The 23,607-nt window shown below is 41.1% G+C and overlaps 1 protein-coding gene across 2 annotated transcripts in view; it reads left to right on the forward strand.

Moving 5' to 3' along the window:
* Positions 1-23,398, forward strand: part of CDH2 (cadherin 2) — a 247,245-nt gene extending 223,847 nt beyond the window's left edge. For both annotated transcript variants that reach the window (XM_043889237.1, XM_043889238.1), the window contains 2 exons: positions 9,631-9,795; positions 21,975-23,398. In XM_043889237.1, coding sequence (XP_043745172.1) covers positions 9,631-9,795; positions 21,975-22,181 — 372 coding nt within the window. In that variant the 3' untranslated portion in view covers positions 22,182-23,398. The remainder of the gene's footprint in view (positions 1-9,630; positions 9,796-21,974) is intronic.
* Positions 23,399-23,607: the final 209 nt, after the last annotated feature.

The raw sequence follows: 23,607 nt of genomic DNA on the forward strand, positions 1-23,607 counted from the left end.
TCGGAGAGAACCAGGATTTGAATCTAGATTCTCTGGATTTAGAATCCATTTTTTAAAGTCACAACATGAAGCTCCCTTTTCTGTATTGATTTTATGTTTACATTTATCTTAAAAGAAATTCCAAACCCATGTGACATAAACAAGTAAAGGACTTGGTTGATCTCTCACCGTATTCCCAACCAAATATTGCCATTACTTCATTACCTATTTTTAGATTTCCTCCAAGCTAGAATAATAGGCCCTGCTAAGATAGAATGACTCTGACCTTATCAGGGTGATGGCGTTTTTGTTTTTGGTAAAGTTGGGGCTTGGGGTAAAAATATTACTGAAGATGCATTTAGAAGGTTACACTATTTGTCTCTCAAGACACACAGTGCTTGGAAGAGTTAAGAAAATATGTCCATGTATATAGGGCTAAGTGGTAACTGAATGACATGGAAAGAATGGGAAATTATAGAATAAAAATTAATCTCAAGCTTCTGAAGAAGCATCATCTTTCTGAAGCCCTTGTTGAAAGTGGAAATGAAAGTTGTTCAGTTGTGTCTGACTCTTTGTGACCCCATGGAATTCCATGGAATTCTCCAGGCCAGAATACCGGAGTGGGTAGCCTTTTCCTTCTTCCGGGCATCTTCTCAACCCAGGGATCGAACCCAGGTCTCCCGCATTGCAGGCAGCTTCTTTACCAGCTGAGCCACAAGGGAAGCCCAAGAATAGTAGAGTAGGTAGCCTTACCCTTTTCCAGGGGACCCAGGAATCAAACTGGGGTCTCCTGCATTGCAGGAAGATTCTTTACCAACTGAGCTATGAGGGAAGCCCTCTACTCTGCTAGAAATGCTCTGGTAGCCATATCCTCGTTTCTTTTAGCAGCACCTCTTTCACAGCTTCACATTCTATGTTTTTGTAACAGTTTTACCTATAAAGTTTTTATTATATTTATTTTTAAAATATAACCATATATGCATATATATATATATATATATATATATATATATATATATATATATATATACTTTTGACTGTACCCCTCAGCGGGTGGGATCTTTCTTCCCCAAAATGCACCCCCTGCATTGGAAATGCAGAGTCTTAACCCCTGGACCACCAGAGTAGCGTGAATAGTAAACCAAGGAAACAGAAGCAATGAATGTGTTTAATGGAGGCTCATCTCCCTCCACGGTGGGGAGTGGAAAACTGGTTCTACAGTGAGACAAACATGGATGAAAACTGAGAATGGGGAGCCTTCATCTGTACATTAAATCTCCAAGTTACTTTACTTCTGTTAGGTTTATCAGTTAAACCAGAAAAGATGTTAGCAATTTTTTTGTTTTGTTTTGGGGGCTTTCATAATCCATAGAATCAACTTAGTTTTCCACAGCAATTCACCTGTGTAGATAGTTACCATCATAACCATATCTCACTGGGGAAGAAAATCAGGTTATAATGTAATTTACATAAAGTCGCAAGGGTATTTGACTTACCTCTCAGCAGCTGTATGGTAATGTGTTGACGCCTTATTGCTATTTTATTCAATTATTTTTAATGCCTGGAGCTATGTAGGGTGAGCTGATAATGTTCTCCTTTTCTGTCTCCCATTCCTTTCTGAGAGTTTCTTGCCTGTGCCATGGTCAGCTCTTTTCCGGGTAACTTTTTTTTTCCCCCTTGAGAATTTTGTCCATTTATTTTCATGTAAGTATTTTTATTTCTCTCTCTCAGTCTTGAAACATTCAAAATGTTTACCTTGCCAGTTATCCATTTTAAGTATAGCAAACCAACAAGGACTTACTGCATAGCGCAGTGAACTCTGCTCAACATTATGTGGCAGCCTGGATGGGAGAGGAGAATGGATACCTATCTGTGTATGGCTGAGGCCCTTTGCTGTCCACTTGAAACACTCGCAACATTGTTAATTAGCTATACACTCCAGTACAAAATAAGAAGTTTAATATAAAAAAAATGTTTACCATATATATTTGGGAATTTGAAAATTTACTTGCTACTGTAAAAGGAATATTTTCCATTTAAACTGCCCCTTGCCTGGGATATAGCAAAACCAGCTCTTGTGTTCCACCCCCGGTTCTCACCCATGGAGGCCGAGAAAGGAGCAGGAACTTCGAGCCCCCTCCCCGTGCCTCACGTGCCAGACTGCTGGACTCAAGTGAAGACTCGGTTCTGACTAAAAGTCAGTGAGGCGTTAGCCAGCTGTGCACAGGCCAGAGTCCTAAGTCCCCATGCGTTCTTAGCCTGATTACCTTGAGCTTCCCTTCTGGATCTTAAAGCGCCTCATGTCCCCCCCGGCTCAGCAGACTCTTCTATTCATTTCCTCACTGGCCCAGACAACAAGCACAGCTTTTTATTCTTTTGCAGTCTAGTTGATTTACAATGTTGTGTTTAATTTCTCCTGTATAGTAAATGGCTCACTTACATATATTCTTTTCCATGACGGTTTATTGCAGGATATTGAATATAGTCGCCTGTCTACACAGTAGGACCTTGTGGTGTACCCATCGCGTGGAGAGTAGTTTGCATCTGCTAATCCTGAATGCCTTGTCCCTCCCTCCCCCGCCCTGCCCTCTTGGCCTCCACAAGTCTGTTCTCTGTATCTGAAGATGCAGCGTTTGTATTTGTTACTTTGGTTGCGCTGCTGATCTCTGCCTCTTCCACACTGTCTGAGTCCGTGACCTTGGGCAAATCATTAACCTCTCCTAGTTATGGGAATCGGTGGGATAGAACGACAGGGTTTTGCTCAGAGTGTATGAGGTATCCCATGAGGAGGCACCTAAGGTAACTCCTGACCGATGATGGGCCCCAATGAAGGCTGATTTCCTTCTTTCACAGTCCCAGAGCTGAAAATGGCATCAGGTACCCAGTAGGCTCCCTTAATACTCTTGTGAAATGGTAAAGGAGTATTTCCATCACTCTTTAAAATCCCTAATTGCACAAGTCTGTAGTTTCTGCTGGTCATGGGACTTTTTGAATTTTTTGCCTGGGACTCCAGAATTTCACTTTATCCTGAAGCAGCACTTTACTCTATTTAAACATAACAAAATGCCTTAAGGTTGATTCCTGGTATCTCTTTCTGAACCAATTATAAGTCATTTCAAGTCAGGGGAATTTAATAAGAAAAGGCAGAACCAGAGTTTAAGCTGCTGACTAACTTTTTACTGAATCTCCCAGAATTGTATCACCTTTAAGATATTTTAAATCTTAGACCCAAACAAAGTCTTTCAGTCACTAGTAATGTTAATATTTAAAAACCCTAATTCCGTGCCTACTTTTCATGGGTGTGTGTGCTTAGTCGCCCAGTCATGTCCAACTCTTTGCGACCCCATGGACTATAGCCCACCAGGCTCCTCTATCCATGGGGATTCTCCAGGCCAGAATACTGGAATGGGTTGCCATGCCCTCCTCCAAGGGATCTTCCCAACCCAGGAATCTAACCCAGGTCTCTAATATTGCAGGTGGATTCTTTACCATTTGAGCCACCAGGAAAGCCCATGAATACTGGAGTGGGTAGCCTATTCCTTCTCCAGGGAATCTTCCCAACCCAGGAATCAAACCAGGGTCTCCTGCATTGCAGGCAGATTCTTTACCAGCTGAGCTACCAGGGAAGCCCCTACTTCTTATGATCATTGACAGATAACATGTTCCAAACATTATTTAAGATTTTCTGTGGTCTTCATTTGGAAGTTGGATTTCTCAGGGAAAATTGACGTTAAAAAGGTTGACAATCATAAGAGAATTTTCAGATCTACTTTTTCTCTAGAGAGTCTTAGGAACCAAACAAAGGTTTCTTCTGGGGCTGTGTCTTTATAATCTTCAGATGTAAGTCCATGAACTCAATGACCTTGAGAATGTTTCCAGTCTCCACAATTCTCTTTATAATTTTTATCCTTCATGTTGTAATTTGTGTGTGTAAGTAAAGCATCATGAAATTATGAAGATGTATAATTTAAGAGGTTCACATAGACTGACCCCTTATCAAAAGACTTAAAATTGTATCCTCAGGTCAGGACTCTGCCATATAGCACAGATGAATGTGGACAGAAAAATCCCATCCCTGTGTCCTGAGGACACTTCTGCCCACTTCATACCACCATCAGATTTTTATATCCTGTATTTGAAACTGACAAGGCAAAACATCACAGAGAAAAGTTAAGCCGCATGTTCTAAACTAGATTCTAGTGTCCTGTAAATCAGTAGTTTTGTGCCTCTCTTTTTGATGTCAGGGTATCTGAGGAGCGTGACACGTTTGCATCATGGGGGATGGTACTCACCATGGCAATAAGTCACAGCAGTGGGCCCCCGGGCCTTTCTCTTCCTTCCCCTGATGAATTACTGCCATGGCATGTCATGCGATCCAAAGCACCTTTCTTGAATTGGTTGCTCTTGTGCACATCCAGCTTGAATATCATCCCTGAGACTTTCATTCAACACACTTTATAAAGCTGTTATTTATTTATTTATTTAATTTTGGCTGCACTGAGTCTTTGTTGCTGTTACATGGGCTTTCTCTAGTTGGGGAGACCAGGGGCTGTTCTTCCTTGCAGTGGCGTCTGTTGTTACAGAGCACAGGCTCTAGGCCCTCAGACTTCAGTACTTGTAACTTGTGGGCTCAGAATTTGTGGCACACGGGCTTAGTTGCTCCACAGCATGTGGGATCTTCCTGGACCGGGGATCGAACCCGGGTCCCCTGCATTGGCAGGAGGGTTCTTATCTGCTGAAATTCTCAACACGTTTTTAATAAGCACGTTCTGTGGGCCTGACATATTGACCACAGACATCTTGAAACTACCTGCTCTGGTTCTTAGGATAGTAAGAAAGGGCTGTCAAAAGTAAGAATCTATAAATGAACATGCTGTTGTATGTATACACTAATAAGTGAAACAGACCAGATAGATAGGCTGTCCTTGTCCAAAGAAGCTAGATGCTCTCAGCTGTAACAAATAGCTGTGTCAGAAGTGAAGCCTGGTTTTATGCCAGATCTTCCTGTTTTCAGGTAAAATATCCCAACATCCATAGGTTGACAACTTATTAGAAGACTTTTTCTGCACTGTCAACCAAACATAATGGATTTCTGTTCGTCACTTTGGTATGGTGGGAGCTACATAAGAAATGAGGGTGGACAAGTTCTTTCCACATAAGAAATAGCACAGGCATATCTCATGGCCTCTCACGTCTTCAGTTATGCCCCAGAAATCGCTCTGTATTCTTACATGGAATGATCGTGATATACTGAGGACTGTCAAGAAATACATCACCAAGTTAATGGCAACCCACTCCAGTATTCTTGCCTAGAGAATTCCTTGGACAGAGGACTGGTGGGCTACAGTCCATGAAGTCACAGAGAGTCCAGACATGACTGAGTGGCTAACTCTAAAGACGGCCCTTAAGCATAAGATTCAATTACTTAATTTCATGTAATTGAGATCTCTAATAAAGCATTTTACACTCTCAGTGTAAAAATATTTATTAACTGTCATCATCCATATACTTACATTCTGTTTTCCCCCTTCTACAAAAAGCTTCTATCAGAAGACACGCTTACTCATGGTTACCCCCTCTATTAAGCTTGGTAGTTATGTAATTAAACATGGCGTGAAAAACCATGCCTCTTCACATGCAAGCATTCAGAATTCTCTAAATGAATCCCTCTTTCTATTTTGTGAAAAGCATTTTAACATTTCAAAGGTTTTCGCATCTGTCGTATCATTGTCTGCCCCTGCTTTCAGATAGTCTATAAATAACTCATACATTCTATAAAATTTTAAATGGAGGCACATGTGTGCAAGATCAAGGTGTTTTCACTCAAGTTTTGTATGGATGCTTTGAAATATGCTCCCCTGACAGGAGACTGCATCCGCGTGCCTTTGCTCACAATGTGGATTTCCCCAGAACAGTCTTTTCTCCTGAACCCACATGTCATTCAAAGTGCAAACCTGATGTGTTCTTTCCTTTTCTGAGCATTCTATATTTGACACTGTCCCGAGTTTACATCCCACTCTGACTTGTCCCTACTCTGCCTACCTGCCTCCCCTCCTCCCATGTCACCTTGTCCATCCCTCAGAGAAGGAGCTTTTTCTGAGTGCCTTCACTCATTAGCTTAGCTGAAGCCCTTGGTAAGGAGTTGTTTAGGGGAGGGTAGTCTAGGGAGAAGGCAGTGGCAACCCACTCCAGTACTCTTGCCTGGAAAATCCCATGGAGGGAGCAGCCTCATAGGCTGCAGTCCATGGGGTCGCTAAGAGTCGGACACGACTGAGCAACTTCACTTTCACTTTTCACTTTCATGCATTGGAGAAGGAAATGGCAACCCACTCCAGTGTTCTTGCCTGGAGAATCCCAGGGACGGGGGAGCCTGGTGGGCTTCCGCCTATGGTGTCGCACAGAGTCGGACATGACTGAAGCGACTTAGCAGCAGCAGCAGTCTAGAATGAAGGCATCTCAACAGAGTTCAGTTTTATTTTTTTTTTATTTTAAAATATTTTTTAGATTATTTTTATGTGGACCATTTTTTAAGTCTTTAGTGAGTTTGTTACAGTGTTGCTTCTGCTTGATATTTTGGGTTTTTTGGGCCCTGAGGCAAGTGGGATATTAGGTCTCCGACCAGGAATTGAACCCGCACCCCCTTCATTGAAAGACAGTCTTAAGTACTGGACCATGAGGGAAGTCCCTAGTGTTCGGTTTTAGACCGACATTTTGAAATCAGACACACCTAGTTTTGATGCTCATGTCAATAGGATAGCAGCTGTGTGACCTTGTACGTACCTTTCCGAGTCTGTTTCTTTATCTCAAATTATGATAATGAGAAGACACTTATAGGAGGCTGGTGTAGCGCCTGGTACAGAGTGGGTTGAATATCAGTGACCCTTCCCCTCTTGACCCCTCTGTTGTTTTAATCGTTCCTCATATTCCTGCCCCTCCTCCCTCATCCATCCCAACCTTGTAGCTGGGACAAGAGCTAGGCTTTGGAGTCTAATCTGTTTGAAGTCCTAGCATATCTCTGTGTCTTATTAGATCTGGAGCCTTTGACATATGACTTGAGTGATTTAGACTCAGTTTCCTCAATTCTTAAAAGAGGATAATAAAACACAGTGTCACACAATGTTGCTCAGAGCGTGAATGAGCGAGCATATGTAAAGGATCTTGAGCATTGCCAGAGCATGGTAAATATTCAAGCGTTGAATGAACCAAAACCACTATAGAGATACTGTAAACAGTTTTGAGCTGGTTTTAGACAGAGATGAAGCCTGAACTAAAAAGAGTACCATAAAATCTGTACTTTCTGTAAATATCAACAGTGAATTAGATAATTTTGGTTAAGCTGGGGATGTGATGTTTCTTATTACTAGAATTTAGAGGTTTGAAAACTATAAAGTATTTGCCCAAACCTAAAATTTTGATTCATTTCTACATTATACTTAGTGTCTTTGGACATTCTTGTTCAGCTGGCTGATGCTAAAGCTCAAAATAGTTAAGGGCCTAAGCAGTGCCCAGAGCATCCTTCTTCCCAAGTTCTTCTCTGCCTCACAGAGTGGACAGGCTGTATTTCAAAGACATATCCCCAGGACTGCTCTGGAAGAGAATACACACTCCCTCATACCTCTGAGCCAGAGGTTGGCAAACTTTTTCTATAAAGGGCTGAATAGTAAGGCTTCGGGCCCCATATATAGTCTCAGTAGGATATTCTTCTTGTCCGTTGTTACCACTGTTTTAAATAATCCTTTAAAAATGTCAAAGTCATTCTTTAAGAAAAAAGGCCACAGGTCAGACTGGTCCCACCGATAATAGTGTCAGACTCTAGGCACTGAGGGGGCTTTCCAGGTGGCGCTAGTGGTAAAGAACCTGCCCACCAATGCAGGAGACACAGGAGATGTGGGTCAATCCCTGGGTTGGGAAGATCCCCTGGAGGAAGAAATGGTAACCTACTCCAGTATGCTTGCCTGAAAAATTCCATGGACAGAGGAGCCCGGCAGGCTATAGTTCCCAGGGTTGCAAAGAGTCAAATGCAACTGAGCATGCACACACTTCCTACAGATGTTTGAAGAGAAGAGTGAAGTGGCCTTGAAACCTTGATGAACTAAAGCTTTCCTTTAAGTAAAGGAAAATACACTTACAACAATTTTTTTTTATATTAAAGCAATATAATATTTTAGGGGAGGGAAAAGTTTTCTCTACCCTCCGAGTATCCCTGGCTGGGTCTGAAAATTAAACCAACAAAGACAGATTAACAGGAGAAGAACAGACACATTTGATGGAACTTTTACCTCCATGTGGGAATCTCCACAAGAGAATGCAGGCCCTGGAAGAAGTGACCAGAGCTGGGAGTGTTTATACCCTGTAGACGAAAAAACAGTAACCTTGTAGAGAATTGATAAGACAAAGGTCTTGGGCTTAGAGTAGTAAATGGTAAAGAAGTAACTAGGAAGATAAGGGTTAGTTTGAGAAAGTTTGCTGTTTAAAAAATGTTACTAATGTCATTTGCAGCAACATGGACTGTCATATTGAGTGAAGTAAGTCGGAGAAAGACAAATATTGTTATGATATTGCTTATATGTGGAACATTAAAAAAGAGCAGAAATGAACTTATCAACAAGACAGATATAGAGTTACAAATGTAGAAAACAAACCTGTCACTCTCAGGGAGTAAGAGCAGGGAGGGATAAATTGGGAGATTGGAGTTGACATGTACACACTACTATATATAAAATAGGTAACTAATAAGGACCTACTCTATAGCACAGGGGAGTCTGCTCAATACTCTCTAATGATCCATGTGAGAAAATAATCTAAAAAAGAGTGGATATATGTACATGTATAACTGATTCACTTTGCCTTACGGCAGAAACCAATACAACATTGTAAATCAACTATACTCCAATAAAATTTTTTTAAAAAAATAATAGCACTTTATTATAACCAAATACACCCGAATATGACTGTTACATTGTGGAATTATAGATGAGATCACTTTCTCTTTATACTTTTTAATTTTCTGAGTTTTATATCATAAACAGATAATTTTACTATGATAAAAAAAGGAAGTTTCTTTGTACAGAGTTCTCAGTCCCAAATGCTATTCTCTGGTGGTAAGGAAGGGTTTCTCTCCTCCTGGTTTAAGGAGAGGGGGGCCTTTCACATCAGAATTTTGTGACCTGTTTCAGAGAAGAAGGGCGAGATGGGGAGAGTCAGAGTGACTTTCTTGTTTCAGCTGTTTTTCAAAAGAGTGCTTGAGCTTCAGATATTTAATATGCCACATTGCCATATCTGAGGGCAGCCTGTTCTGAACCCCATCAACATTTAATGAGCACTTTTGCTTCTGTGGTACTACCGTATTTTCTAGTCGATTTTTTTAGTCATTTTGTAGCGGGACCTCCTCTCACTGCTGTTTCCTATTGGAAGCTGATGAGGAACATAGGAAAGCAGATGGCGCACAGACTGTCGAAATGAAAAACACAGAAGAAAGAGCTGCGTGAAAGCAATATTTAATCATAACATGAAAAGCTCGTAGTGGCAACTTTTCCATTATGTTAAACTTCATTCACTTCTGTGCATTCTGGGTATGCATTTAGAAACAGAGGCTGTAAGTTCCCGTCCTCGTGCCCGTCTCCCATGGGGTTTTGCCTTTGTCTCTTGCAGGACTACGATCTGAGCCAGCTCCAGCAGCCTGATACGGTGGAGCCGGATGCCATCAAGCCAGTTGGAATCCGACGGTTGGATGAGAGGCCCATCCATGCAGAGCCCCAGTACCCGGTTCGATCTGCAGCCCCGCACCCGGGGGACATCGGGGACTTCATTAATGAGGTGCCGAGAGGGACTCTCTTTCTCTATAAGGGTGTTTATTGGATGCTAACAGTACTATTGAGACTTCCTGGGTGGCTCAGTGGTAAAGAATTCACCTACCAGTGCAGGAGATTCAGGTTCGGTCCCTGGATCGGGAAGATTCCCCTGGAGGAGGAAATGGCAACCCACTCCAGTATCCTTGCCTGGAAAATCCCATGGACAGAAGAGACTGGTGGGCTAGAGTCCATGGGGTCGCAAAGAATTGGACACAACTGTGCAACTAAACAACAGAAGTACTATAGAGACCACAATTTGATGAGAATATAGCTATGTAGTTCATTAAAATACAGCTTTTTTTTCTATGTTATTTTTGTGCAAAAGCCAATGTGACTTCAGTAACAGAGAACAGATGACATGGCTCTGATCAGCCCAAAAGAGATCTGTCAACTACTATTCTGTATTTGTAAATCACAGCCTTATATGTTACCGGTATTAGTCACATTCTCTCCCAAGGATTTTTCCCATGATTACAAGTAATCAATAGGCCAAAGATATTATGCTTTGTGTTTAAGTCGCTCAGTCGTGTCCGACTCTTTGTGACTCCATGGACTGTAGGCCGCCAGGCTCCTCGGTCCCTGGGGATTCTCCAGTCAAGAACACTGGAGTGAGTTGCTATGCCCTCCTCCAGGGGATCTTCCAAACCCAGTGATCGAACCCAAGTCTCTCACGTTGCCGGCAGATTCTTTACCGACTGAGCCACCAGGGAAGCTCAAGAATACTGAGTGGGTAGCCTGTCCTTTCTCCAGGGGATCTTCCTGACTCAGGAATCGAACCAAGCTCTCCTGCATTGCAGGTGGATTCTTTACTAGCCGAGCTACCAGGAAAGCCCCAATGATATTATAGTGTATTCTGATTTCATTTATTAGCACTGATACATGCAATAATAGTTCGCTTTCATTTCCCTCACACTTACCCTTTGAATCCCACAAATGAAGAGAATTCAGTGCCTACCCAGGTGACTCCGTGGTAAAGAACCCACCTACCAAGTGAGGAGACATAAGAGACACGGATTTGATCCCTGGGTTGGGAAGAACCCATGGAGGAGGGCATGGCAACCCCCTCCAGTATTCCTGCCTGGAGAATCCCCACGGACAGAGGAGCCTGATGTGCTATAGTTCCTAGGGCCACTAAGAGTCAGACACAGATGATGCAACTTAGCACACATGCACCCAACGACTAGAGAGTTCCATCAAATAAGATTAGCAGGAAGCGCAGCTAAATTAAATATTATGTGAGTGATTTAAATACTTGTCTAGTTGAGGAGTTTTAAGAGCTTCTGCAAGAGGCAGGCTAATTCTCTGTTGAATATAACAGATAATGATTTCCACTGTCAAAATTATTATGGCATTCTTTTATTTCATTACTGACCAAGAGTTCTGCTACATTTAATCCTGAAGTTTTGAAGTCAAATGATTTAATACTGCTTCTTTTGATCATGTCTACAGTTTTACTGCAATTCTTCTTTGGAATTTTTATTGTTAGTTTAAGAGAGCGATACATATTGATATTGATTGTGAATATATGACAGGACTCATGTTCTCTGGCCGTGTCCTGGCATTCAGAAACAGCAAGGCCAGGATTGGTCTCAGTGCCTTTCACAGTGGAAAGCATCTGTTGTATATTATTGCCTTCAGTCCTGCGCTGATAAGATTCATTTCCTGAAAATGAAAGGGTTAGTCGCTCAGTCATGTCCGACTCTTTGCAATCCCGTGGACTATAGCTCACCAGGTCCTCTGTCCTTGGGATTCTCCAGGCCAAAATACTGGAGTGGGTTGCCATTCCCTCCTCCAGGGGATCTTTCTAACTCAGGGATCAAATTCGGGTCGCCCACATTGCAGGCAGATTTTTTTTTTTTTCACCATCTGAGCCACCAGGGAAGCCCCATTTCCTAGGCTTCCTTGAAATAATCATATATTACATCTACATAATCAATCTACCTTAGTTTTTAGATGCTCTTATAGTTTGTAGGAAAAATTTTGAAACACAATTCGCTAATCTGTCTTTACAAATATTCATTACATGAATATTCATTCATGTATTCCTAAAATACATGCTGCTTTTTGAACATATCTGTTCAATTCTGTTAAATAATTAATAGGTTAATTTGTAGTAGACATGATTTAGAAGCTAACAGAAGGCAAAAACAGAGTGCATGTAACTCCTTTATGTATAAAAATATGCCCTGACTTTCCCAGATTATTTATACAGTAGGCTTGGTTAGGGGAATCGGCAGGAATATACATACACACACACAATATATAACTAGATATTTTTGAATATGTAATCATGCCTGATGAGTTTACTTCTAATTTAGCTTTCACCCTTATTATTTATTCCTGTGGTTGTTGGATTTCAAGACACGGTGAATCTTCTAAATGTAGGTATAGGCACTGAACTTTCATAAAGCAAGAATTCTGGCTTCAGTGAAATTCAACAAATACTCACCTGAAGCTGTCCCTGAAGTATCGCTGATCTGTGGGACTCCTCCATTCCATCGGGACGCTCCTCTTTTCTCAAGACAAAGTTCAAGCACTAAGGGTCATTTCTAAGGCTGCTTGTAATCTGTGTCCTGCCCTCCTTTCCATCCATATTCCCTTCTTGTGCTGCGGCCCCGCCAAACTATTTGTAGCCCCTCAAAAGCATCAGAGGCTTAACTATAAATTAACTTTTCCGACTGAGCGGCTAAACAACAACAACTTTTACAACAGCAACAGCTTTTCCGAAGCCCTTCCTTCTTAGCTGTCAGGAGATACCCATTTAGCCTTCAGATGCAGCTCAAATATCCTCTTCTCTCTGAAGCTGTTCTGATACCTCTGTGATGGGTTATTATTAATGCCAAGATGCTCCCTGGATCATAGCCCTCACATGGGGTGTAACTGTTGGTATTTCTCTCTCCTCTGTTAGCATGTCCATTCTCTCTGGGATGAGGGTGATTTCCTGACCTTCTCTGTGTAACCTAAGCATCTACTGTGTTGAGTAGCTCCTAGATTCTGTTGTTGCAAGGAATTCAAGGACTGTGACAGGTGTGTGGGGCATGCCCTATTTATTTATTTATTTATTTTTGGCTGTGCTGGTTCTTCATTGCTGTGCAGGTTTTCTTGAGTTGCAGCGGGGGGGAGGGGGGGGCTACTCTCTAGTTGTGGAGCGTGAACTGCTCATTTCAGTGGCTTCTCTTGTTGTGGAGCACGGGATCTAGGGTACTTGGGCTTCAGTAGTTGCAGCTCACGGGCTTTGTTGTCCCACAGCATGTAGAAATCTTCCCAGACCAGGGATCAAACCTGTGTCCCCTGCACTGGCCGGCGGATTCTTAGCCATTGAGCCCCCAGGGAAGTCCCCGTTTTTGAAAACATATGACTGAACTTCCTTCAGTAAAGAGAGGAGAGTATTTAGGTAATACGGTTCAGTGACCCAACCGTTCTAACGGCACAGTAGGAAGAGGTGCACAGTAGGAATTTCCATGTGGAAATCTGCTTTCCCAGGTACGCAGTTCCAACAGTGGCTGGAGATTATAATGTGTGAATACCTAAATGAAAAAGTTTGTTCTGAACAACTGACTTTGCACATCAACTTCTGAAATACAGCCCATTCGTAATTTGAAAATTGTCTGCCTTTGTTAGAAACGGCTCATTTGGCAGTCCTCTTGGGCTTGGTTTAGGATCATTCATTCAGTGGATAACTACCATATAGGTACTGTGTACATCCAGTGCCAGGGATACATAGATGAGACAGTAGAGGGCGAGGCTCGCGGTGTGCGTTCCCCGAGGTGCTCCTCGCACGGTCTCTATACCAGGCAAGCGCTCCAGCATCTGAAGTCTCCCCGTGCCAGGCGCAGGATGCCCCGCTGGATCTGGTTCTTACCTCGGCAGTCCAGCTTCGTCTCAGGCCCCTCCCCCACCTGCATTCTCCAGGCAGGCAACAGAGACCTCTCCTTGTAGTTCCTTATCTCAGCTTGTAATTCCATGCCAGTGCCAGGCCCCACACAGTTGTTCCTGCTTGGAATGCCCTTTGCTCTTTTTCTAAGATATTAGTTCCTCTCTATCAGCCCATGAAGGGTCAGGCATGCAGAGTACGGATGGGCGCCATCAGCGGCATCCGCTTGTACCTACAACTCACCTCCCTGCATTACTCCTGTCCAAGCATCCCTGCTCATCCCTCAGAGCCCTCAGGTGGTCCAGGGGGAAGGGTGCATCCCTGAGGGACCCTTGTGGGCAAGCTGGTTTGGTGAAGACATGAATGGACAAAAGGACCACTTTTGGAAATCATCCCCCAAATGACTGCTAAATCCTCAAAACTGAACATGGTTGTAAGACAGAGGAATATGGAGAAGAAAGGGGAACTCAGAGTCCATACCTAGAAATGCCCTACTTTTGGACACAGAAAGTCTAAAGCGTTTAAGGTATCACAGAAAACAACTACAAAGTGGGTCCAGGGATGTGACGATCAGTTCTGTGAGAAAGTTCAGTGGACTCAAACCGTTAAAAGACCTAAATCAGAGATAACATTCAAACTCACTATGTAGATTCTTCTATCTAACACACCCACTAAGATTTGTTTGGTATCTTTCTATAACTAGACTGATAAAAATAAATACAGGTAAAGTTTTGAGTTGAAGGCACCTAGAAAGAACTCAAGCACATTTTATAACTACATTTAAAATGCAAACAGATTTCTTTATCTCCAGGTTTTATTTGATTTAGCATAGTACTGAATGTTCCAAAGGAAGAAGAATATAGTGGAGATTATAATTGGAGTGTTTTTATAGGTGTAAAGAATAGGTAAGCTCATGAGAACAGTTTCTACCTTGTTTATTTAAATAATGAATCTCAAAAATGATAACATTTCTAGACTGGTAGATAGCGTAAACCAAATCACACATTTTGAATTTCAAGCACAGAATTTCATTCTGTTTTGAAACTTTTAAATAAGATCTTTGGAGGGTAAAAAGTTGAAACTAAAAGTAATTTAATCTCAGGCCAACAGTAGATATTAGCATACCTCCAATAACTATATTAATCCTGTGTTTTTCTTTATCTCAGAAATAGAAAAACCAAGGGCATATTTCTTTTAACCAAATCAGTTAAAAGACCAACTTTCAATTAATATTATTTAAAAACGTATGGAAGGTACTCCTGGAATAACTTGTTTATAATAACTACCAAAGTTTAAAATATTTGCCTTTTTTCTCCTAATAATTAAATTTAAATTAAATTTAATTAAGCATATCTCTGTCCACTCTTACAAGAGTTAGGCGTTGGAGTTCAAATCCAAGTGCCTCATTTAACAGCTCTGTTACCTTGTATAAGGTTAGGGTCCTTAGATGTAATCACTTAGATTTCTAGTTTATTTATAAAATGGGGATAATAATAGACCCTCCTTTTAAGATTGCAGTGAGGAGGAAATAATACAGTCCACATAAAGTGCTTAGTATAGTGACTGTAAAATCTCTTAATTACTATCAGTATCATATTATCATTACAAGTTACTATTCAAGAGTAAAAACTTCGTACTGCCCTTTAATTGTAAATAAAACAAGTAAAAAGCTCTAGTTCCAAAAAAAAATACTGAAGTAAAGTGAATTTTCCAGAAAAGGATGTAGTAATGTTGGCACTCATAAGTCACAGAATTTCACTGTCATGTGATCATGATATACTTTTATATTTGCAGATATTTTAAACCTAAATCCTGGCTTCTTCTGAAAGGTATAAATATAAACATGAGCAAGGTGCCAAAGTGAGCAAACTAAGCCCAGGACAACAGTACAAATTACCATCTAGAATAGCTGTTGGATGTCAGGCAGCGTGTGCAGCATCTGAAATGAGTACAGAACCACCTCAGCAGAAAGGGAGGTCATGATCCAGTATAACCAAAATATGGCGATAGAGATAAAGAGGACCAGGAAGACCACAGGAACTCCTCTCAGTCACGATTTGGGGAAGAATTCCAGGAAACAGAAGTGACATTTTTAATGGCCTTTAAACAGATTGATAGATGGATGGAAATTAATCAAATGAAAAAAATATGACATAGGACATTTTAAACAAAAGGAATCACATTTCAGCTAGCAGGAAATGAATATGTAAATAACATGGAGATACTCCAAAAATAAGATGTTTTTAGGTTTGAGGGGATTTTGCTGAATAATTTAGTGAATACTTCAGCTATGGATGCTGGAATTGAGAAGAGGTACAAGGGAAAGGTGAAATGAATGCTCCTTGAAGGGTTTTGACTATATCCTGTAGGTTACCCTAACATCCGGCTTCAGGCATTTAAGTAACGCCTCCTAGTCTTTTCCATGTCTACAAACAGCTTTTATGATGTATTTAAATTTTTTTTCAATTTTAACTTCTTTTAAATAAAAATTGTTTTAAAATGCCTGTGTACCATTTAAAAATCATCTTGCATACCCCCAGGGGGACTCCTCCCTTATTTTGGAAGCATTGCTACAGGGGATAGCAGTCAGAAAGTTTTACTTGGGGTTGGGGGTGTGACATCAAAAAATCTAATAGTGTCTGAGAGAGGAACCAATAGTAGTTGGCAAGATAGAAGCAGGTAGAGTCCTGGGGACATGGAAACCTGCTAGAGAGGCTTTTGCCATGGTCCAGGCAGGATGTTCCCTGGAGGTCTTCCCTGGTGGGGCAGACAGTAAAGAATCTGCCTGCAGTGCAGGAGATCCGGGTTCCATCCCTGGGTTGGCAAGATCCCCTGCAGAAGGAAATGGCAACCCACTTCAGTATTCTTGGCTGGAGAATTCCATGGACGGAGGAGCCTGGCGGGCTATAGTCCATGGAGTCAGAAAAAGTTGGACACAATTGAGCAATTAATGGCAGGATGTAATGATGACCTGAACTGAGTTAGTAGATTTGAGACAATAGGAGACTGACTGTTAGGGACTAACTCTTGGGTTTTATATCCCTCATGTGTTCCTTCACACAAGAATGTGGGTGTTTATGGTCCCTGTAAAGCATGTCTCCACCATAAAACATGGGATCAGAAGTCTATAAATACAAGGTCACCAGGAATTCAGCCAGAGCTGCAGCTTTGATATGACAGAGGCAGCTGACTGCAGAAACTAGTTCAGATTTATCCAGAGTTCAAGATCTGTCTCTCCAGGAAAGGTAAAACAAACACATCCTCTTACAGATGTAGTCAGACCCAGTAGGGAGAGAGAAACACCTATAGATTTTTGTAAATCTGGCAAAAGTGTGTCAGACATCATGTGAAATGGTGTCCACACCAAAAAATAAAGGAATCCCAGAGACTTCCCTAGTGGTACAGTAGATAAGAATCCGCCTGCCAATGCAAGGGACTTGGGTTTCATTCCTGCCCCTGGAAGATTCTATGTCCTGTGGAGCAACTAAGCCTGTGTGCCACGGCTACTGAGCCCAAGCACCCTAGAGCCTGTGCTCTGCAACAAGAGAAGCTACCACAACGAGAAGCCTGTGCCCTGCGATGAAGAGTAGCCCCTACTCAGCACAACTAGAGAAAACCAGCTCAGCAACGAAGACCCACAACAGCCAAAAATAAATTTAAAAAAAAAGGAATTCCATAAGGAAAAATCAGAGCTTCTGTGCCCCCACTACTCCGGATTTATCTGTGTGTTCACTTTGGTTGCCTGCCTGTCATGATCAGTTTCTAAGGACTTGACTATGATCTTTTTAGAATTACCAAAATAGTACCCGGAATTTATATAATGCCTTACCCAGAAAAGTCATATTTTATTCTTGGATAAAAATTGGTGCTCTCCAAGTGGCAGGGACTTAAAGTACTTAACCTTCAGCCCAGAAAGATGGCTCGCCTAAGAATTCTTGAAAAGTTCAGTGGGATTTGCCCTTTTGTAATCAGAAGAACCTGAGACAGCGTTTGATGTTTTGGCTAGCAGTGACCTCTCATGGGTTTTATAGCCTTAACCTCTTTTTTTTTAAATGTAGAAATGAAACATAGATTCAGCAACTATCAGAATGATCAGAAAGCCATAGTAGGAGTTAAAAATTTTTAAGAAATATTTTTGATGAATCTAAAGACTGTCATAGATAGTGAAGTAAGTCAGAAAGAGAAAAACAAATCCCATGTATTAATGTATATATGTGAAATCTAGAAAAGTGATGAACCTATTTGCAAAGCGGAAAACAGAGACACAGACATAGGGAACAAACACAGATACCAAGCGGGAAATGGGGTGGGGTGGATCAGGAGTTTAGGATTGACATATATACACTGCTGTGCTGTGCTCGGTCATGTCTGACTCTTTTCAACCCCATGGACTGTAGCCTGCCAAGCTCCTCTGTTCATGGAATTTTCCAGGCAAGAATACTGGAGTGGGTTGCCATTTCCTACTTAAAGGGATCTTCCTGACCCAGGGATCGAACCTGCGTCTCTTGCATTGGCAGGCAGCTTCTTTACTGCTAGTGCCACCTTCATAAGCATAAAATAGATAACTAATGAGAACTGACTATATAGCACAGGGAACTCTAGTTAGTGTTCCGTGGTGATCTCGATGAGAAGAAAATCTAAAACAGAGGGGATATATGTATCCTTAGAGCTGATTCACTTTTCTGTACAGCAGAAAATAATACAACATTGTAGAGCTCCAATAGAAAAAAAGGGGGAAATTCTTTTGGGACTCTTGATAGTGAGTATAGGACTAGATTATTACCAATGTTATATCTGTTTTGATATAACAAATTAAAGAGCTTCTTGATGAAAGTGAAAGAGGAGAGTGAAAAAGTTGGCTTAAAACTCAACATGAAGAAAACTAAGATCATGGCATCTGGTCCCATCACTTCATGGCAAATAGATGGGGAAACAATGGAAACAGTGGCAGACTTTATTTTGGGGGTGTCTAAAATTACTACAGATGGTGACTGCAGCCATGAAATTAAAAGATGCTTGCTCCTTGGATGAAAAGCTATGACCAACCAACTATAAAGCATATTGAAAAGTAGAGACATTACTTTGCCACAAAGGTCCATCTAGTCAAAGCTATGGTTTTTCCAGTAGTCATGTATCGATGGAGGATTGGACCATGAAGAAAGCTGAGCACTAAAGAACTGATGCTTTTGAACTGTGGTGTTGGAAAAGACTTTTGAGAGTCCCTTGGACTGCAAGGAGATCAAACCAGTCAATCCTAAAGGAAATCAACCCTGAATATGTGTTGGAAGGACTGATGCTGAAGCTGAAACTCCAGTACTTTGGCCACCTGATGAGAAGAGCTGACTCATTGGAGAAAACCCTGATTCTGGGAAAGCTTGAGGGCAGGAGGGTAAGGGTTACGACAGAGGATGAGATGGTTGGATGGCATCACCAACTCTATGGACATGAGTTTGAGCAATCTCTGGGAGCTGGTGATGAACAGGGAAGCCTGGCGTGCTGCAGTCCATGGGATTGCAAAGAGTCGGACACGACTGAGGAACTGAACTGAACTGAACTGATATCTGTTTTGAGGATGTCAATTAGGTGGTGTTAACATTTGATGAAAGTCTCAGGCCTTTTAATACCCCAGTGAAAACCAGGCAGCTTCCAGTAATTATTCTAAGTCACAGGAAACACAGGTCATGGCTTTCATCTCCCAGAATACAGGCACACGTGATACCACACCACTGTTGCTTTCCAGTTCATCTTAGTCTTCACCTTTCTGTATTTCCAGTTTTGTGCTGATACCATGATCCACATGTCTTCTGTATTCTAGGATCCAGGCAGAAGGAAAACTCGCCTCTGGGGCAGGCCCTTCTCCTGGCAGGCAGAGGAGAAAGATGAGGTGGCTGATGGAGCGTTAGACTCTTCTGGTCTCCACGCTTCTGTTTCCATTAATTGGCCAGTGTCAGTCAGGTGGCCGAGCCTGACCATGGGTTGGGGAAGTCAGCTGGCTCCAGGGTGGTCCTTGTGGTGCTGTAAGCATGTGATCCACCCATGGGGAGAGGGTGGTGAATCACTGAGGACAGTAACACAATATGCCACAAAAAGAGATCAGGAATTTTGAGAAATTGGAGTTTGCCCATCTCAGGCTTAACAGACTTGTCCTTTAGCTTATTCTATAAATACAGTCAAGAAAATCCTATCTAAAATTATTTTTGTGTTATATATGGATGTAGTTTGAGGGAGACTTGCTTTATTTTACTTTACAAAGGCATGTCTGGGTTATAGTGTACTTGAGAAGATGAAAAGTGGTATTTAATTAAAGGTTAGGATTGTTGGGGAGACAGACTCGGGCATGAGGAAGTGGTATTGTGTACTTTTTTTCAAGGTTTTTGGTTAAGTCAAGCAACTGCCATTTTGTTTCTTAAAACCTTTGTTGTTTTTGTTTAATCTCTAAGTCTTGTCCAACTCTGCAACCCCATGGACTGCAGCATGCCAGGCTCCCCTCTCCTTCACCATCTCCCGGAGTTTGCTCAAATTCTTGTCCATTGAGTTGGTGATACTATCTAACCATCTCAATCTCTGCTATTCCCTTCTCCTTTTGCCTTCGCTCATTCCCTTAAAACATGTCTCCACATTTCTTTTTTCAAATTCCAAAGCAAGAATTTTTTTTATCTAAACTTAAAAAATTTTTTTTTTAATTCACTAATATTTCTGAGCTGTAACAAGTGCCAGATACTGTGGGGAGATACCCTTGGGTCACCTTTATTTTATTTGGGCTTCATAATGATTGTATTACTGTGATTACAGTTGAAGATTAGAAAATGGGGCTTGTGGAACTCAGCCAAGGTCCCGAAACTCGTACTATGCAGAGCTGAGGTATCACCCCAGTGTCTGACCTCTTAACACTACACATACTGACCGTAATTTTCATGCTCTTTTTCCTCTTCCTCCATTGCACTGATTTAAAAAAAAAAAAAAAACATGTATTGGAACATGTGGATTGGAAGGATTGATCTAAAGATGGACGGTTCATCACATCTTGGACAAGAGGAGCCACAATGAGCCCACCAAAATTTTAAAAAGCAGAGTTGTGGGGAGAGAGAGTGACTGTTTGGAGACTAACCATGGTTTATCTTGGACTGCTAGAATGGAAGTGGGAAAAAATTAAATAAATACTTAGTATGTGGCAAATAGACATACATTAAATTCTTAAAGTTTTGTCAAGAAATTATGAAATAGCTGCAGATACATGAGTTATATATAAAAAACATCTTTGTACAAGAGTTAAGTTTATTGATAATCATTTCACTGGTTCTTATTTTTTCAATTTTTTTAAAAGCCCTGTGTGTGTGTGTGTGTGTAATTTTAGATTGTTAGGATCCACTTCCCCAATATTTATTCTGTGTATTGATATTGGATCATGACTTTTCTAGAGTCTGTGGATGGTAGAAGTCACTCTGTTCTTTATTAACTTAGTGACTAACTTTGCTTTTGTTATAATCACACCTGGCCTGTCTTTATTCTTCCTCTGATACCCTTCCAAGTTTATGTCAGATAGAATGCCACTTCTTCCTTGAACACCCAGCTCTCTGAGCCAATCAGTGTTTGTTTTTAGCATCCTGATGATTTTTGCCTAAATTTCATAGCTTTGTTACTTATTTATCATTTGTGTCATACTATAGTAATGCCTGTTACTAGGTTGTAAATTATAGAGGGCAGGGACGCTGTGGCACTCATTTCTATGTCTGTTTTTGCCCTGCATGTAATTCCTGCTAAGCCAGTTCGTTGTCAAAATCTTATGACTCTGACTCTACATAGATCAGGGTCCGCATATCACATGAGTTCATCACCTTCCAGATTGTTTCATATAACTCACTCCACGAGTGATAATTCAAAACTAGTCCTGTCCAATGCATTGTTATACTGATGCATTACCAAACTTCATTTAAGATCCTCCCTTTCTAGCTTCAGGCTGTTGGTGGTTCATTTCTGTCACCTGTGAACTGCCTTCTCCAGTTAACCCCGTCCCATGGTATGTCTCAGCCTCACTAGCCTCACTGAGCTAGATTCCTTACAGTTCTTTCTTTGCAGAGGAAACACATCCATTGATTTTTGTTTAACTTTCAAACATAGTGATAACCCCAGTTTCTCTGGGTTGCACACGTGGTGGTCTGCAGGTTGAAACTTACAAACAGGTGTTTGATGCCACGGGACCGCTAGCGTCTGCTTGTGGATTCGCTCACTGTAACCCTCTTCTCATCCTTTCCTTGTCTTCCCAACTGCAGGGCCTTAAAGCTGCTGACAACGATCCCACCGCTCCACCCTACGACTCCCTCTTAGTCTTTGACTATGAAGGCAGTGGTTCCACGGCCGGGTCCTTGAGCTCCCTTAATTCATCCAGTAGTGGAGGTGAGCAGGACTATGACTATCTGAACGACTGGGGGCCCCGCTTCAAGAAACTCGCTGACATGTACGGTGGAGGTGACGACTGAACTTCAGGGTGAACTTGGTTTCTGGACAAGTACAAACAATTGCAACTGATATTCCCAAAAAGCATTCAGAAGCTAGGCTTTAACTTTGTAGTCTACTAGCACAGTGCTTGCTGGAGGCTTTGGCAGAGGCTGCAAACCAATTTGGGCTCAGAGGGAATATCGGTGATCCAATACTGTTTGGAAAAATACTGAGCTCAGTCACACTTGAATTTTACAGTACAGAAGCACTGGGATTTTATGTGCCTTTTTGTACCTTTTTCAGATTGGAATTAGTTTTATGTTTAAGGCTTTAATGGTACTGATTTCTGAAATGATAAGTAAAAGACAAAATATTTTGTGGTGGGAGCAGTAAGTTAAACCATGATATGCTTCGACACGCTTTTGTTACATCGCATTTGCTTTTATTAAAAATATGGAATTAAACAGACAAACCACTCATGGAGCAATTTTATTATCTTGGGGGCTGAGACCATGAGATTGGAAAATGTACATTACTTCTAGTTTTAGACTTTAGTTTCTTGTTTTGTTTTGTTTTGTTTTTTTTCCACTAAAATCTTAAAACTTACGCAGCTGGTTGCAAATAAAGGGAGTTTTCATATCACCAATTTGTAGCAAAATTGAATTTTTTCATAAACTAGAATGTTAGACACATTTTGGTCTTAATCCATGTACACTTTTTTATTTACTGTATTTTTTCCACTTCACTGTAAAAATGGTATGTGTACATAATGTTTTATTGGCATAGTCTATGGAGAAGTGCAGAAACTTCAGAACATGTGTATGTATTATTTGGACTATGGATTCAGGTTTTTTGCATGTTTATATCTTTCGTTATGGATAAAGTATTTACAAAACAAAGTGACATTTGATTCAATTGTTGAGCTGTAGTTAGGATACTCAATTTTTAATTTTTTAATTTTTTTTTTATTTTTTATTTTCTTTTTTTGTTTGGGGAGGGAGAAAAGTTCTTAGCACAAATGTTTTACATAATTTGTACCAAAAAAAGAAAAAAAAAAGGAAAGACAAGAAATGAAAGGGGTGGCCTGACACTGGTGACACTACTGCAGTGTGTGTTTTTAAAAAAAAAAATGAAAAAAAAAAAGCTTTTAAACTGGAGAGACTTCTGACAACAGCTTTGCCTCTGTATTGTGTACCAGAATATAAATGATACACCTCTGACCCCAGCGTTCTGAATAAAATGCTAATTTTGGATCTGGTGACTGGTTTGAACTTTTTCTTTTCTACTTGAGATGCTTTGAGTGTTTCAGAAATTCCAGGTCCTGGAGTTGCATTGAGAACTGCAGTACAAAAGTATGAATTGGTTCTTGCACTGTTCACCATCAAAAAGCCCTTAGCGTGGCAACCAAGCCGTGTCCGGTGAGCAGTGGAGAAAAATCTGTGGATCTTCTGATCATAGAAGGAAAGC

Source organism: Cervus elaphus, chromosome 27 (assembly GCF_910594005.1).
Source record: "Cervus elaphus chromosome 27, mCerEla1.1, whole genome shotgun sequence".
Classification (NCBI taxonomy): domain Eukaryota; kingdom Metazoa; phylum Chordata; class Mammalia; order Artiodactyla; family Cervidae; genus Cervus; species Cervus elaphus.